A 17589-nucleotide genomic window follows, 5' to 3' on the forward strand; every position below is an offset into this window, starting at 1 on the left:
TTCTGGAGGACGCTGCTGCGGTCGTGAATACCGCTGAGCAGAGCGCTCATCAGTTTCCCTGCGTATGGAGTCAGGTCCTGAGAACACTGTACAGTCAGAGAGACAATCACACTGGCACAGCCTCCCTGCAAACACAACAAACAGCAGGTCAGACACAGAAAACCACTGTCTGTGTGTGTGTGTGTGCGTGTGTGTGTGTGTGTGTGTGTGTGCGTGTTTGTGCGTGTGTGTGTGTGTTTGTGCGTGTGTGTGTGTGTGTGTGTGTTTGTGCGTGTGTGTTTGTGCGTGTGTGTGCGTGTGTGTGTGCTTGTGTGTGTGTGTGTGTGCGTCTGAGTGTGTGTGTGTGTGCGCGTGTGTGTGTTTGTGTGTGTGTCTGAGTGTATGTCTGTACGTGTGTGTGCGCGTGCGTGTGTGTGTGTGTGTGTGTGTGTGTGCGCGTGTGTGTGCGCGTGTGTGTGTCTGAGTGTATGTCGGTACGTGTGTGTGCGCGTGCGTGTGTGTGTGTGTGTGTGTGTGTGTGTCTGCGTGTGTGTGTGTGTACCTTTGTGCCGAGACCGACTCCACTTTTCAGCAGGTCACACAGTTTGGGCACCAGCTCCTCTAACACAGACACATCAAGATGCTGCAGACACTGTAACATAAAACCAGAGAGACCATCAGGGTGCACATACACACACACACACACACACACAGTCATACTTCACTGTGAGAACACTGTGCGTTAAGAGGACAGAGTGTGATACAGAACGCTGTAATGTGAGAACACTGTGCACTAAGAGGGCAGCGTGTACCAGCAAACAATAGTGCGAGAAGATTTTATTTATTTTTTTTTTTACCACAGCCTTCTTTAAAAAGACAGGGTGTGGTTAAAAAAACAAACAAACAAACAACACAAAACAAACTTTACCATGTTTATGGTTTCCATCATGGGAGAGGACTTGGCAGCGCTGAGTCTAGCAGCATCCATGGCGCTCTACAGAAAGTTTAGAGAGTGTCCAAAATCATTTTTTTACTGTCCAAATAAAAGTTGCTACAGTTACTATTTATACGTTATGTACTTTCAAGACCGACTACAGTTCCAAACGACATTTATTCGGCGAGGCACAGGCGAATCACGCCGGGCTGATCAGACCCGACTGGTCGATAACAGAGAGACCACACACCTTCTCCTGTTCGCTGGCTCTCAGACTGAGATAGTTGAGCACCTGTGGTTCGAGCACGCTCAGGGCCTCCAGCAGGGCCGGGATCAGACGCGCCGCGTGGGGCTTCAGACGACTGCCCGCCGTCTTACTTATTTTCACCAGAGTCTGAATACTGATAACCACCACACGCACACACACACACGCACGCACGCACAAGTAACCGCACATTAACAGTGAGTCTGAGGACTAGATGTTGTCATGTAAGCATGTTTCTTTCACATCACATGTGTGTACTGAATTAGAGTAGATTTTTAATAACCTTGTTTGTGTGTGTGTGTCTAAGAAAGAGGAATCAGTGTGTGTACAGAATTAGATTTCTTTTAATAACTCTCTGTGTGTGTGTAGGAGTGTGTGAGAGCTTGTGTGTGTGTGTGTGTGACTGTATGTGTTTGTACGAACGTGTATGTGGACGTCAGTGTGTGTGTGTACGAAAGAGGAATGAGTGGGTGTACGGAATTCGATTATTTTTTATAACTGTGTGTGTGTGTGACAGATTATGTGTGCGTGTTTGTGTGTTTGTGGGGGTGTGTCTAAGAAAGAGGAATGAGTGGGTATAAAGTATTAGATTATTTTTTATAACTCTCTGTGTGTGTGTGTGTGTGTGTGTGTGTCAGATTGTGTGTATGTGTATGTGTTTGTATGAGTATGAATGTGTATGTGTGTGTGTGTGTGTGTGTGTGTGTGTGTGTGTGCGTGTGCGTGACAGATTGTGTGTGTGTGTGTCTGTATGTGTATGTGTGAGTGTGTATATGTGTGTGTGTGTGTGTGCGCGTGTGTGTATGTGTGCGTGTGTGTGTGTATAAGAAAGAGGAATGAGTATGTATGGGTGTGTGTATGCGTGTTTGTGTGTGTGTGTATGTGTGCGTGTGTGCATGTGTGTATGCGTGTATGCGTGTGTGTGTGTGTGTGTATAAGTAAGATGAATGAGTGTGAGTGTGTGTGTGTGTGTGTGTGTATAAGTAAGATGAATGAGTGTGAGTGTGTGTGTGTGTGTGTGTATAAGTAAGATGAATGAGTGTGAGTGTGTGTGTGTGTGTGTGTGTGTAAGTAAGATGAATGAGTGTGAGTGTGTGCGTGTGTGTGTGTATAAGTAAGATGAATGAGTGTGAGTGTGTGTGTGTGTGTGTATAAGTAAGATGAATGAGTGTGAGTGTGTGTGTGTGTGTGTGTAAGTAAGATGAATGAGTGTGAGTGTGTGTGTGTGTGTGTGTGTAAGTAAGATGAATGAGTGTGAGTGTGTGTGTGTGTGTGTGTAAGTAAGATGAATGAGTGTGTGTGTGTGTGTGTGTGTGTGTAAGTAAGATGAATGAGTGTGTGTGTGTGTGTGTGTGTGTGTGTGTGTGTGTGTGTGTGTGTGTAAGTAAGATGAATGAGTGTGTGTGTGTGTGTGTGTGTGTGTGTAAGTAAGATGAATGTGTGTGTGTGTGTGTGTGTGTGTGTGTGTCTGAGTGTCCTACCTGAGTGAACGCACTTCGGCCACATTACTGACGATGCCCTTGTCCAGGAGAGTGGGCAGCAACACGGCTACTGTTCTCTGGGACGCGCTGCCCGTCGACTCACACATACGCACACACACCTACAGCACACACACACACACACACACAATGTGTCACATCTTGGACATAATGTATAGCTATATATATTAATCATTACACAGTTTTTAGACTACATAACCACCATTAACACTATCTTGGCACGGCTTACCTCACTTAAGGGCTTTAGGGTCATATCTTACCTCACTTAAGGTCTTTAGGGTCACATCTTACCTCACTTAAGGTCTTTAGGGTCACATCTTACCTCACTTAAGGTCTTTAGGGTCATATCTTACCTCACTTAAGGTCTTTAGGGTCAAATCTTACCTCACTTAAGGTCTTTAGGGTCATATCTTACCTCACTTAAGGTCTTTAGGGTCATATCTTACCTCACTTGAGGTCTTTAGGGTCATATCTTACCTCACTTAAGGTCTTTAGGGTCATATCTTACCTCACTTAAGGTCTTTAGGGTCATATCTTACCTCACTTGAGGTCTTTAGGGTCATATCTTACCTCACTTGAGGTCTTTAGGGTCATATCTTACCTCACTTAAGGTCTTTAGGGTCATATCTTACCTCACTTAAGGTCTTTAGGGTCATATCTTACCTTACTTAAGGTCTTTAGGGTCATATCTTACCTCACTTAAGGTCTTTAGGGTCATATCTTACCTCACTTAAGGTCTTTAGGGTCATATCTTACCTCACTTAAGGTCTTTAGGGTCATATCTTACCTTACTTAAGGTCTTTAGGGTCAAATCTGCTGCTTTCCTCACAGACTCCTGTAAAACCAGAGACATTCATATCTGACTTTTATCAAGCTGAACAACTCTGCAGAATATTCCAGAAAAATATGAGCAAACTGAAAAGCTCTACATTTCAAAACCGGTCCTTGTTCACAGGCCAGTTACATATTCATGATTACATTTATGAGCTTGACTTTGTGCAGCTAACAGGCTGTGTGTGACGTGGTAAACTGGAGTGATGTGTATGGAAAAACATCCCGGTGCCGTTATACTACATATTACATCACTCATGGAACGCTTCTTGTCCAGTAAAATTACTCAACTGGAACTAACTGTTGTGTCATTTCAATTTGTCTGTGATTGCCTCTGGGCACTTGGAGACGGCTTTTGGGCCGGATTTGGCCCGCAGGCCGACGCCTGAACAACATGCCTGTAAGGCATAAACACCGCCATACAAGCCCATCCACGGACCAGTTTAAATCTGATTTACGCTTTTCGCACAAGCCCTTCGAACGGCTGCTGCACCTTAATGTCGTCTAGCACTCTGAACAGATTCTCCCAGATTTCAGCAAGGTAGTCGATGATGTCATCAGCCTGTCGGCCGCGAATCAGGTCGTTCAGGGCCAAACAGCTGAGCGGAGGGAAAAATAATCTCGGTCAAAACACAACTGTAAAAAAGATTTTCTTTCAGTGGAGAAGGAACACATTCAGAATGTGAAAGGACAGGACTGGTTAATACAGGACTGTTTAGTGAATGAATCAGACTGTATGTGAAAGGACAGGACTAGTTAATACAGGACTATTTAGTGAATGAATCAGACTGTATGTGAAAGGACAGGACTAGTTAATACAGGACTGTTTAGTGAATGAATCAGACTGTATGTGAAAGGACAGGACTAGTTAGTACAGGACTGTTTAGTGAATGAATCAGACTGTATGTGAAAGGACAGGACTAGTTAATACAGGACTATTTAGTGAATGAATCAGACTGTATGTGAAAGGACAGGACTGGTTAATACAGGACTATTTAGTGAATGAATCAGACTGTATGTGAAAGGACAGGGCTAGTTAATACAGGACTATTTAGTGAATGAATCAGACTGTATGTGAAAGGACAGGGCTAGTTAATACAGGACTGTTTAGTGAATGAATCAGACTGTATGTGAAAGGACAGGACTAGTTAATACAGGACTGTTTAGTGAATGAATCAGACTGTATGTGAAAGGACAGGACTAGTTAATACAGGACTGTTTAGTGAATGAATCAGACTGTATGTGAAAGGACAGGGCTAGTTAATACAGGACTGTTTAGTGGATGAATCAGACTGTATGTGAAATGACAGGACTGGTTAATACAGGACTGTTTAGTGAATGAATCAGACTGTATGTGAAAGGACAGGGCTAGTTAATACAGGACTGTTTAGTGGATGAATCAGACTGTATGTGAAATGACAGGACTGGTTAATACAGGACTGTTTAGTGAATGAATCAGACTGTATGTGAAAGGACAGGACTAGTTAATACAGGACTGTTTAGTGAATGAATCAGACGGCGTCGCTGACCTGGACTCTCTCACCCTCCACATGTTGCTGGTGAGGTTGGAGATCACGTCCTGCAGAATCTCCTTCAAGTATTTATCAACCTTCAGAGGAGAGAGTCACCAAACTCATCAGCACAAACGAAAATAAATATGAATCACGTCAAGAACAAATGCACAAAAATTTTAAATAACTCTTACAAAGTTATTATTATTATTATTATTATTATTATTATTGGTAGTACTAAAAGTAATTGTTTTGCAATCCATCATGATATCATGGTGTAGACTACACTTTGACAAAATCTGAATTTAAATTCTAATAATGTAATGTAATTATAATAATGCACTGGTTTTATGAAAGGCTAGAGATGCGTACTATAGTTTTATCGGTGACGAGGGCGTCCCAGATGCTGGTCATGGCTTGTCTGATGCCCAGGTTTGGGTCAAACTGGTAGCGGTACAGGCGGGGAACCAGCTGAGGCAGAAACGGGGCGAGCTGCTCCCCGGCCTTCGCCGCAATAATATTAAACCCAAATGCTGCCCCCTACAGGACGGGAGGAGACAGGAGAAAGGGAATATTATCACTTCATATTTAAATTCATATTCAAAACGTCCCATAATGAAAACAGGGCGATGGTTAGGGCAAATAATGAAGAGATTCGATAAGCTAGTGTGAAAACAAGGATAGCCAGTTAAATCCAGTTTGTAAATTTTCTCTTTGTGAAGTCACTTTAAGATGTGATGCACTTCTAGTGGCTGATTGGCTGAGCCTACCTTCCTGGAGTTCCACATGGCGTGGTGATTGGCCAGATTCATGAATTTGTAGACAAGATCTGGTTGATTCAGGTCACTGGCCAATGAACACAGCTCCTTATAGGTAGAAAGCCCATGCCTGTAAATCAAAGCAGGTCAAATCAGCACCATAATCACCTACCAAAACACCCCAAAGACACACATTAAATGAACTCTGGACTGAAAAGTTAACAACACAAAACAAAACAAAAAACACTGTAGCTAAATATGAACCACTTCTTCAAAATAAAACAGAGAGTGATCTATAGAGATTTGACATTTTTCCTCTTTAAGGACAGTTAAAGCACACACCCGTCAGGAGCCTTCCCTAGCGTCTCCCCCTGGAACACCTCAGTGTCATCTGAGACAGTGTGTTTGACTCTGAAAACAACACACACACACACACACACACACACAGACACACACAAACACACACAGAGTCAGACTTTACTGTGAGAACAATGTGCGTTAAGAGGACAAAGTGTGATAGTGACAGAGGTCATACCTAACTATGAACACGAGACATTATCATTCAATGCAATTATGAAACAAAAAAAAATCAACTAACATTAATCATTTAACAGTAAAATTAGTCTTAATTATCATTCATTAGTCACATAGTCCAGTTAATTAACAATTAACAACTTAAAAAACAAGTCGTCAATCAAAGGTAGGTGGTACTGAAGTTCATGAAATACATCTGAGACCAGAGACTGTTTGCTAAACATTTTGTGAATGATTTATAAAAACACTGATGTACCTTTTCCCAGTCATGAGTGTCTCTACGAGAGTGGAAACCAGTTCCTGCTGGTCCTGTTCTCCTCCCAGTTCATACACCAACCCCAAACCTTTAGACGCCACGTCCTGACTCAGCTCTGCACACACGCACGTGCACTAAATCACCAAAATGCTCCAAACATGCTTAAGCATTAAATGTGTCAATGGGTAAAAGCACTGGTACAGTACACACAGCTCTATGTGATTGGCTAAAAAAATTGATTTGAAAAATGAACTTACCATCGGGGTCTGACAGAATAGATATAAATGCAGTCTGGATCTCCTTCAAATGAGACTACAATGAAAAAAAGGGAAAATGTTACTTAAATATTCACTATAATTCTAAATATGAACCCAATAATATCTAATATCACAGGCACTAGCAGTCAATTTATTCAACTCACAATTTTTTATAGTGATGACCAACTATTAATATCAGTGTGAAGGGTAGTTGTGTGTGTGTGTGTGTGTGTGTAAATTCACCTGGATCTCTTTGTGCTGGCTGAGTTTCTTGACGAGCGAGAGCAGCCATATGCATGCAGCCTGTCGGACGTGTGGATTCTGACTGACAATGTATTTGGACAGAATGGAGCTCAGTACCCAGGGAACCACATCATTCACTTTTATGTCTGAGAGAGAGAGAGAGAGAGAGAGAGAGAGAGAGAGAGAGAGACAAAGAGAAAGCGAGAGAGAGAGAGAGAGAGAGAGAGAGAGAGAGACAAAGAGAAAGAGGCAGAGAGAGAGAGAAAGAGAAAGAGACAGAGAGAGAGGGGGAGAGAGATTACAAAAGTGCCAACAGATTTGGGTTGTAAGACTGATGGACACAGGCAGGCAGACAGACAGGCAGACAGGCAGGCAGACAGGCAGGCAGACACTCACTGTCGGGAGGGGAGTACTGGTCCTCCGTGCATGTCCACACGTCTCTGGCTGCTCCAGAGCAGGTTCCTATGGCAGCACTTGTAATGGCCTCACCCACCGTGAACTGCAGCTCCACCTGTTTGGCCTGGGGGTGGGAGAGAGAGGGGTACATGGACCAGAGCAGGGAGAGAGAGTTTTTACCGTGAGATATTAAATATTAACAGATAGTAGAAGCAGTATTCCCATCAGGAGAGTGCATTCTGACTGGAGTAACTGTACCTCCACCGAGTCCATCAGACCCTGCAGGAGTTTCTTCTGGTGGCTGAAATCACCGTCTCCCACAGGGAGGAAACCCAGGGTCTGGATGGCCCGCTCCTTCATCTGAACACGACATGATGATAATTAAAAAAAAACCAAAAAAAAAACACAACAAGAAGAAAAAAAAAACCCAAATCAGTCAACACACCACACAGTAAATGACTCCATAAGAGGCTGAAAGGGGAAACTAAGAGAGAGATTGTTTCTTTAAACGATTCCACACACAATAGCTGAATTAAATGCTACTCTGTATGCATGTGCATATCCCAGTCTGTACACTCTCTTTGTGTGTGTGTGTAGGTGTGTTTGTGTGAATGTGCGTGTGTGTCTGTTACCTTGGTAGACTCTTTCCCAGACGGGATTCTGGCGAGCAAGTTGTCAACCAGACTGAATTTGGTGAAACCCTCTCCCTCAGAGGGGATGGGCAACACCCCGTTCCGCCCGATTTCACCCAGAGCTGTCACCGCGGCAACCGTCAGCAACGGAGAATTACTTTCCAAGAACGATCCTACAAAAAAAAAAAAAGAAAGAAAAAGAAAGATCAGTCAACCCAGCTCATATTTTACAAATGTACTTAAGCTGCATGTTCCAAATTCAGAAAGGCTACATAATAACTGCATTTCAATAGAACCTACCGATGGTTTTGGTTGCCATGGCAATAAGTTCCTCATCCTCTTTGAGTGCGTCGCCGGATGCTAGGCTCCGCCTCTTGCTCATGTACCTGCCCACCATGTATCCCAGAGCCAAGATGGCTCCGTGCTGTGTCTCTGGGCTCTGAAATGAACACAAATGTTAATACTGATGCTAAAACCGGCTTCTGGGTGAAGTGTGTTAGTGTAGGTCAAAATGAACAGAACATATAATGCAATTTTGGTGAAACACACCAAAGTGACATATTTCACCGGCTAATTCGCAAAAGTGCTATATAACGAATTAACCAAAACAATTAGTAAAATAAAAAAGTTAAACATTTAGTCTAAGACAATAAAAGTCAATGGACCCTACATGCAGATGCGGTGCACTATCACAGAGTCATGAAGGAGAGAGATTATAAGTGGGTCTGAATACACACGTGCGTGTCCTTAGTCGTCTTGATGAGGTTTTGCACGGCGACCTTCAGTTCATTCCCAGACATGGTGGAGACGACCACAGCGTAGAGCTGAGCCGCCAGCTCCCGCATGTCCTCCTTATTAGTGTTCATCAGACCCTAAACAACAACAACAACAACAACAACATAAACAACAACAACAAAAATCAGCACCTTCAGTACAACATCATCACAACATTGACACATAATGTATCCAAGTATCAGTTACTCTGCTGGAGATGTGATATTCAAATAAAATCTAGAACTTTCTACTTTTCTCTTATGAATGTACTGCTGAGAATTCAGAGCAGTCGCTAAAGGAAAAGAGGTTCAGGAGGATTTACTTTGATCCAGTCGATTCTGTCAGCAAATCTGGGAGCCAGTTTCTCCGGACAGACAGATACCACTTCCAAAAGACAGTACATCACAGGAATTCCTACACACACAAAAATATACATTAATCATAGTGTGTACGATATATATAATATTTAACAAGTGCAACAAAACTGAACTGTGCAATAAACTGCTCTAATATACTAATTTATTCAAGTATTTTCATTAAATATCATCCAAATTTAGGTTCTGCAACCTGCTGGTGTCTTGGTTAGGCAACTGCCCAAATGACCAAATGAATGCATGACAGCTCATTGTATAACCTGACTAAAATCATTTACGTCAAAAAGTCCGTATTGTACATTTTTTTGTTTTTATTTCTTTCCCTTACATATATTCTTACATTTCAATCAGACTTGTTTGGGGTTTTTTTTTTTGAAAGGTACACATAGACGTTTCTCAGATTCTTTATCCATCCCTCTCCCATCCTGATTCTAGTTCGTTCCCTTTTCCTCTCTGTGTCTCTCTCTCTCTCTCTCACTCTCTCACTCTGTCCTCTGTCACTCTGTCACTCTCTCACTCTGTCACTCTCTCACTCTCTCACCTCCTATAGCAGAGAGCAGCTGTTGAAGCAGGTCCATGTAGACCTGCACTGGATTGGCTTCTCCACCTTTAGCGCCCGAGGGCGGGGCTTCAGCAGAGAGAAGGGATCTGACGTAGTGTCCGATGATAGGGGCGTCATCCTGCATGTCAATCAAACTCTGAGAGGTGGGCGTGGCTCCGGCACTGTGGGCCAAACACATCCTCAGGTACAGGATAATCTGTGGGGACAGGTACCAATAGTGAATGTTAAACATCTCTCTCTCTTTCTTTTTTTTTTTTAAATCTATATGAATATTTAATGGCTGTCTGGAGCACAAAGCCATCTCAGGCATAAAGCTGTGTGACTGTATATTTTTACCTCTCCAAATGCAGACGGATTGAAAGGTAGAGTGGAGGTCCCCACAATGTATTTAGCAGGAGTTTTCATTCTCTGAGCCGCCTGAAAACACACACACACACACACACACACACATGCGCGCGTTAAGACTGTTGTACTCTTCATCACCACAGTATTAAAAACATCAACCCCAGTTTAAACTGACATTACATTGTTAATCGGTCTCCATGGTAACAGTACCACAGTTCATGACACTAGCATCAAATCATATCCCGAGCTAAACTGTAAAAAGTCTACCAAGAATTCTTTAGCAGTGACATATAAAGGTGTACTTGATTTAATGGCCAATGAAACACGGGTATACAGTTTGACCTGAAGCTACGGACCTTCTCTTGGATGTAGCTGACCATCTCAGGGAAGGAGGGCATGTGTCTGGAACCTTCTTTCTCCGTCTTCTGAGACGGGAGAGTCCTGAGAACCCGCTGGGCTTCCCCGTACACCTCCTCACGTCTACGGAGACGCCGCCAAAATAAAACAGACGATCATTTTAAAAGAAGTCTCCTTTAAAACCTCAAAGCGTTCTTCAAGCCGGGTCATATCGTACATCGTTCATCTGACAGTAATATTTCTTTCTCTTCCAAAAAGAAGCAGAAAAAAAAAAGCTTTGGACTATCACATATACTGATATTAACACGAGTGCTTTAGAGCTGGATTAGTATATGTATTGAAAGTCAAATGTTTGACTAAATGATAAGTATTCAACACTTCGCTGATTAAGAAACGGATAATATGGATGAATGGATGGAGGTATGGATGGAGGTATGGATGGATAATGTTCGAATTAACTCACGGGTCTCCTGCTGCAAGCAGTAGCAGATATCTGGAGGGTACGTGATCTGGAGCGAACACGGTACTGGCAAACTTCATTGCCACCTGCCGCACCTGTACCTCCGGCTACGGGAGATAACACGGTTGCATTATTGCACGAAACTTATAGACCTCAAACAAATAATGCCTACAAGATCAACAGTCACCAGCTGTTCCTTTATCTCTGGTTCGGAAAGTAAATAATTCGGCCTTACCTTTCCTATGTATGCAGCCACCAAAGCCTCCATGAGATTAAGCAGCGCCCCCTGCAGGTTCACATACGCTCCAACCATCATGGACAGAGCCTCCTGAATGGCCAATCGCACGTCAGCATCCTCCTGTAACCAAGGAGATAGAACACCGTTAGATTCTCCCCTTATGCTGAAATCGTTACAATTGTTACTCATCAGTTAGATCCATTCAAAAGCAATATAATTATGGAAAAGCAATCCAAAGAGCAGAGAGTGACACAGTCTGAATAATGTGTGGAACTTGGAATTGCAGTGCTGATGTGGACTAATCCATATTCTTAATGAGGTCAAAGTGTTTTTTTCAGATGATGCCACAGGGCACATGAAAAATTAGCAGGAAAAACATAAACCCGTAAATAGAAGTGTGTTTCTTCACAAACGGCCTTTGTTGTTGATGTTTAAAAAGTTTGTGATTTAAGCATGTTTGGTCGTATTTGAGGCGAACATCAGACCAACCTTGCACATGGACTCGAAGAACTGCTGAACCAGCGCGATGTCTTTTGTGAAGAGTTGAGGCATTCGACTGCGCGTGAAAAAAAGCGACAAAAATCAGAATTTAGTCCTCTAATTATTTAATGTGCATAACATAACCATCTCAATTTGACCACAGAAACAGAAATAACGGCTCATTTCTGGACTTTACATTTAATCTCCAAAGTTAAAGTTTCAAAAAAAAAAACAAAACAAAACAAAAAAAAAACAGTCTATACCCTCTAACATCGTTTTAAATGGTTTGCTTTAGATAAATGGGTCGATAAAAAGGTGAGTCACTGCATCCATAATGGCTGTCTAATTACCCTGTTAAAAGCATACACTCATTTACAACCGTAATCATGTAACCAGTGAACTGGTAAGAACTGTAAGCCAAGCCTGAATAGAACTCAACGGTGAAACAGAATAACGGTCAAATTACCTGGAGAGTTTTCCCACCGCGGAATACGCCACACACAATAACTTAGGATCCTACAACAGAAAGGTCAGGTTTAGCAACGCACACACGAACACCCGTCAGGAACAAATTCATGTTCCCCTGAAAGAGTTTATAATGTACTAAACATTTTTATAGCCTGTGAAATACAACCATAATAGGATCATTAAAAAAAAAAAAAAAAACGAACGGATGTAAAAATGAAGAGATAACCATCTCATACCTCTTTGTACTCGTTGATGAGTTTGGTCAGTCCGTTCAGTAGCATCAGGCCCAGTGGTTTATTTGTATCAGGGCACCTATGCATGTTCATAAGAATGACATATAGGCTTCATTAACAATCATATTATTGGGAGCTTCAGTCAATTCATTTGAAGTACATCGTTGCTACGCTGCCTGTATATACACGCTACATCAAAAATCTCTCTTCAGACAGCCAGTCAGAGTGGAGAATACCCGCAGGTTAACATTGTGTTTTCTTCTGAGAAGTCAAGCTGTTTTATGTTGACACTTACACCATGCAGATATGATGTACAAACTGAAGGGTGAGGGACAGTAGTTTGTTGTTGGTGTTCGCTCCAAAAAGACCGTCGTAAACGACCTGGAACAAGTCAAGAAAGTTCTTCAGTCTCAAAAAAAAAAAAAAAAAAAAAGTGCCTCTTTCCTACGGTCAGTGCTCATGCATTTTGTTCTTGTTTAGTCTTTCGACACCGGTGTGCCGTGGGTCTCTCTTACCTGTATGTTTGCCGGGAAGCACTCTGCTGCTAGGCGCGAGCGGAGTAAGTGCGGGAGTATCTTCAGCTTTACTCTGGTACTCACTGGCTCATGCTTCAGTTCCCGCTTTATCGTGGTGCCCTGGGGAACACAAAAAAACACAAACAAACAAAAAAAAAACCACAGGATATGACATCATCAATATATGGGAAGTGACCTCACGCCAGAGGGAGCCGTCTTACAACGCAGTAAAGGATATCGCCGCAAAAGAAAGAACAGCGACACGGAATTATCTGCTGAATCTTAAAATGATCTTGTTATTTTAGGTCGGTTACCTTAGTCTTGAGTGGAATATCTCCCAGGTAAACCTTGTACATCTTGTTAATTATGAGTGGATTGTTCCAGTCTATGATACTGAGACAGGAGGTAAAAGAGGAGACGGTCAAAAAGGCCCAAATCAATTCTCAAGTGAGACAGTTTATATAGCAAGGCTTCATACCTCTGCTTGCTTTTCAGTTCTAGGTCTGCTGCCGTGGCAACGCTGTGTCTGGTGTCGCTGGACGCCACTACAAGGTGAACAACCGTCTCCACCTCGGGCACTTGCTCTGCCTCGATAAACTTCACGATCCCCAACTTACACTGCACACACAACAACCACAAACACATTGTTACCGTAGGCACCTAGGCGCCTACGTCCCCAAATAACACTGAACAACCGTTATGTCCCTGTTGCTATAGTAACCACCTCCATGACACACCAGGAATAGGACCAACATATTGATAGTGGCAACCATCTGTGATGAGAACAATACAATGAGAACTAGCGTACATGTTACCGCAGCAACCATGCACAGTACTTCCCAAGGCAACACCATGCTGTCGTGGAGCAAAACCTCATAGCGTTATTATGGTTGTCTGGTGGCGAGAAGAACTATGCACAGACCGGTAACGTTAACAGTATCGGTGGCCATATATATCACACAGACGTTGACGCCGCTATGGAAACGGAGATCTGACCTGCTCCAGCTGCTCTGGGCTCCACTGACACTCTCCGATGACCCTCTTTGCAGCGTAGACGCTCATGCCCGGAGGAGGCTGAGGGAGACCCTGACCTCCCGCTGCTGCACCTCCACCAGAGCCTCCCTGTGGAGAGGAGGGAGCCGCACGAACTGGGGGCTCATTCAACACAAACCTACAGAGAGAGACAGAGACAGGGAGGAAGAGAGAGAGAGCGGGAGATGAAGAAGAGAGAGAATGACTATTAAATTACAAAACATTTCCTTATGATTGCTGTGAGGAATCCATGCTTTTGTTGTGTTGTACTGATAACATTTATGCTAACCCAGAATATTCCTAAACAACCGTACCTCAGATACCAACTCCATGTTAACCTTGTTAGTTGGAAAACTCCTAGTGTACGTGTCTGGATACATTCATCCAATGCATCTTATCTGAGTAACGAACCCACACATAAAAGAAGTGACTCTCTCTAATAGCACAAGACGACCAACATACCCATAAGGCATTAGGAGAACATCCAGCATAAACTCCAACAACAGGTGGACAGTCTTGGGTTTCTCGGCCAGCATGAACGGAGAAGCTTTGGACGGCTTACAGGGATACTTCATATGATACAGCGTAGGAATCAGCAGGTGCATCAGACTACGAGACAAAGACAAATACATCATCATCATCATCATCATCATTACCATCATCATCATCATCATCGATGCACTTAATCAAAAGAAAAAGCCTTTAATCGATAACAGTTAACTAAGATCTCGTACTGTATCTGGAGCATAGGTTCCAACATTTCATTAATAATTAAAACCACACAACCTACAACAACGTTAATAAATTACAACCAATTTGTTACAAAGCTTTCACTGTCGCTATTAAGAAGAGGAGATTTGCCCGATTTTACCTGTCTTGCTGTGGTTGAGGTTTGCCTTCCATAGCAGTCAGGAGAGTGGGGGCGAGCTCACATTGTTTCTCCACCTCCAGGCGAGGGTACCCCAACTTAATGTAGATGATCGTGAAGTTCTGCGGTTGTAGCGGAGAAAGCCTTTGTTGAGGTCATGTCATAGGTAACTGAAAAACACTTGAAAAGGCCAGCCTGAAGTGCCATGTTGACTAGACCCTCGCTAAAGAAAACTTAACAAACACTGTTTAAGTATTTATGAATAAACATTGCTTCAGAAGACAATTAATAGTTTATGATGCTGTCATATACCATCAAGAATGTATTTATGTTGCATTAAAGACATTAATGGATTCCCACACAGCTTTCTTAAAATGCCCATGTGAAGGAGTAATATAATATAGCTACACACTGCCTGAAAAAGAGGCAGCCATTGGTTTAAAGACAAAATGACTGAACAGTTACACGACTGTAGTTTGTGATCCCAGTGGACCTGCTCCAAGCAACATAACAGACATATGTGTGAGTGTGTGTGTGTGCGTGTGTGTGTGTGTGAGTGTGAGAGTGTGAGAAAGTGTGTGTGTGTGTGAGTGTGTGAGAGTGTGTATGTGAGTGCGCGTGTGTGTGTGTGAGTGTGAGAGTGTGTGTGTGCGCGCATGTGTGTGAGTGTGTGTGTGTGAGTGTGTGTGTGAGGCATACAGTGACAAACGAAGCCGCGGCTGGGTCCTGGTACTGCACCAGCAGAGTCTCCACAGGCAACTGGATCTTCGGTCGGCTCTTTATCCGTTTATTCAGGTGAACCAGTAACTCCATCACCTAGACACAGGATCACATGACCCAAGCAAAATCAGAGTGAGTCATCAACAGATTCATGTGTGAACATAAACTGAGTAGACATAAAATGTCACCTCTACTTAGAAAACGGTTTTACAAGGGTCCGAGTTTTATTAAGGAGCTGCAACAGAAATCGTCAATGTGCTCATGTTGTTTCCCTCACAATGCACTATCAGGGAAAGATATAGAATCTTCTTCCTTTAATCTAAGAGGCATGAACAGAATCCATTTGGGAACGATGCAGCACCATTCTACCACCTTCAAAAATCACTGCATCAGAGAGACTATACACAAAGAAGAAATATGGGGACTCTCAAAACAAATACAGTGTGTGTGTGTGTGTGCGTGTGTGTGAGTGTGTGTGTGTGTGTGTGTGTGTGCGTGTGTGTGCATATGCGCAATACGGCCTTGATGCTCTTACTTTCTTGCGTACGCCCTCCTGTACACTGGAGAGTTTGAGGAGCACTGGGGGCAGGAATTTGGATATGATATCCTGCAGTTGCTCGTCTGTCTCGGCATGGCCCAGCCGTAGAAAGACTCGCTCCAGCTGGTCTGAGACAAAGAAACAGATTGAGCGAGCGAGAGAGAGAGAGAAAGAGAGAGAGAGAGAGAGAAAACGAAAGAAAGAAATTGAGAGAAGTTCCGTAAGATGCTGAAAGGTCTGATGTGGAACTGACTTTTGTTTAAAAAAAAAATCTGCTAAATGAATAAAGGTTAGATGTAAGGAAAGATAAACAGAGGGGGGAAGATACACAGAGGGAGTAAAATTTACTGTCGTCGCGGTCGGCGTGTCATAATGAATGAACTCCATAGCAAGAGCGGTTGAAAGACAATGAAAAGCCTCACAATGTGGGGGAAAAAACCCTGACTCAACATGTACCTTGAGGTAACTATCCACAAGTGTGGTTAAAAGACTAACTTAAAACCATCAGGGAATTCGATAACAGTAAACCTGTTTCCTTTGACATGGAATTATAAATCATACATTTCCTTGTCGGAAACCTTGCTACAGGGCTACGAGTTCTGTTGTTAACAGTCAACTTTTTGCAGCTTCACTGCCGCTACATTCAATGTCAGTACCTTTCAGCTTATCAGTCCAGTTTGTCCAAATGTCGAGCCGTTAATAACCAGATAACATACGGCTTGGACACATCCTAATGACAGACTATGTCAGCCATCCGCAAAACACAGCTAGCTAATTTAGTCTGTGTATAATGACCCTAATTTGCTAACTAATCGGTTGAAAGGTAGCATGCAAAACAATAATGAACATTTCATCTACCTACCCGCAATACTCGTAACATTTATGAAGTTGCACGATTAGCATGACGGCTAAACAGACACCCAAAGCATATCAATGGTGTACCCTTCACTAACGCTAAAATTCGTCTTATTATTTACACTTGTTAAAAATGACATCATGTGAACAATAAAACCCGTGACATTATCCAAATATTTCTGCGGCACGAAGCTCTCTGCAAGTCTAAGAAGAGACGAATTCTGTACAAATACTTTTATTTTTGGACCATGACTGGGCACTGGGCCTTGCAAAGCCGGTGCAGCTAGCTCGCTAACTTAACTATTAGCTATAATTTAAAATTTCCCTGTACGTCTATCATAATTCAATCAATCCACACACTTCACAGCAACATCATAGAGGTGAACGCCAAAACAAAACGAAACCAGAGCTGAGTTAGTTTAAAATGATTGACGCAGTTCAACTCCAAACTTACTGAGCTCATCCTGGGCAGCCATGATTACAGTGAAGTCATGGTCGCAAGGGTGCCACTCCTCTGCCTGTAAGAGTTTTACACACACACACACACACACACACACACACACACACACACACACACACACCTATTACTCAAGTAGATAATTGAAAATAATTAAATAACTGAATAAATATTAACAGTTGCAGTGACAATTAATTTCTCCGACACATCTCGTGTGC

General features: G+C 42.8%; 1 protein-coding gene across 1 annotated transcript in view; it reads right to left on the reverse strand.

The window, feature by feature from the left end:
• ecpas (Ecm29 proteasome adaptor and scaffold) overlaps positions 1-17390 on the reverse strand; it is a 22714-nt gene extending 5324 nt beyond the window's left edge. The window contains exons 1-38 of the mRNA XM_030788013.1: positions 17369-17390; positions 16057-16187; positions 15501-15617; positions 14805-14923; positions 14396-14542; positions 13898-14072; positions 13380-13519; positions 13216-13294; positions 12902-13021; positions 12682-12767; positions 12390-12465; positions 12152-12201; positions 11695-11761; positions 11203-11325; positions 10971-11074; positions 10507-10630; positions 10142-10222; positions 9785-10001; positions 9192-9283; positions 8833-8967; positions 8396-8534; positions 8096-8268; positions 7722-7823; positions 7464-7587; positions 7068-7213; positions 6825-6879; positions 6568-6682; positions 6120-6188; positions 5790-5907; positions 5392-5559; positions 5038-5117; positions 4002-4107; positions 3465-3512; positions 2660-2778; positions 1164-1314; positions 908-973; positions 542-631; positions 1-125 (exon numbers count right to left, since the gene is read on the reverse strand). The exon at positions 1-125 is cut by the window's left edge and continues 34 nt beyond it. Coding sequence (XP_030643873.1) covers positions 1-125; positions 542-631; positions 908-973; positions 1164-1314; positions 2660-2778; positions 3465-3512; positions 4002-4107; positions 5038-5117; positions 5392-5559; positions 5790-5907; positions 6120-6188; positions 6568-6682; positions 6825-6879; positions 7068-7213; positions 7464-7587; positions 7722-7823; positions 8096-8268; positions 8396-8534; positions 8833-8967; positions 9192-9283; positions 9785-10001; positions 10142-10222; positions 10507-10630; positions 10971-11074; positions 11203-11325; positions 11695-11761; positions 12152-12201; positions 12390-12465; positions 12682-12767; positions 12902-13021; positions 13216-13294; positions 13380-13519; positions 13898-14072; positions 14396-14542; positions 14805-14923; positions 15501-15617; positions 16057-16187; positions 17369-17390 — 4199 coding nt within the window. The remainder of the gene's footprint in view (positions 126-541; positions 632-907; positions 974-1163; positions 1315-2659; positions 2779-3464; positions 3513-4001; positions 4108-5037; positions 5118-5391; positions 5560-5789; positions 5908-6119; positions 6189-6567; positions 6683-6824; positions 6880-7067; positions 7214-7463; positions 7588-7721; positions 7824-8095; positions 8269-8395; positions 8535-8832; positions 8968-9191; positions 9284-9784; positions 10002-10141; positions 10223-10506; positions 10631-10970; positions 11075-11202; positions 11326-11694; positions 11762-12151; positions 12202-12389; positions 12466-12681; positions 12768-12901; positions 13022-13215; positions 13295-13379; positions 13520-13897; positions 14073-14395; positions 14543-14804; positions 14924-15500; positions 15618-16056; positions 16188-17368) is intronic.
• Positions 17391-17589: the final 199 nt, after the last annotated feature.

The sequence above is a fragment of the Chanos chanos genome, chromosome 11 (assembly GCF_902362185.1).
Source record: "Chanos chanos chromosome 11, fChaCha1.1, whole genome shotgun sequence".
NCBI lineage: Eukaryota > Metazoa > Chordata > Actinopteri > Gonorynchiformes > Chanidae > Chanos > Chanos chanos.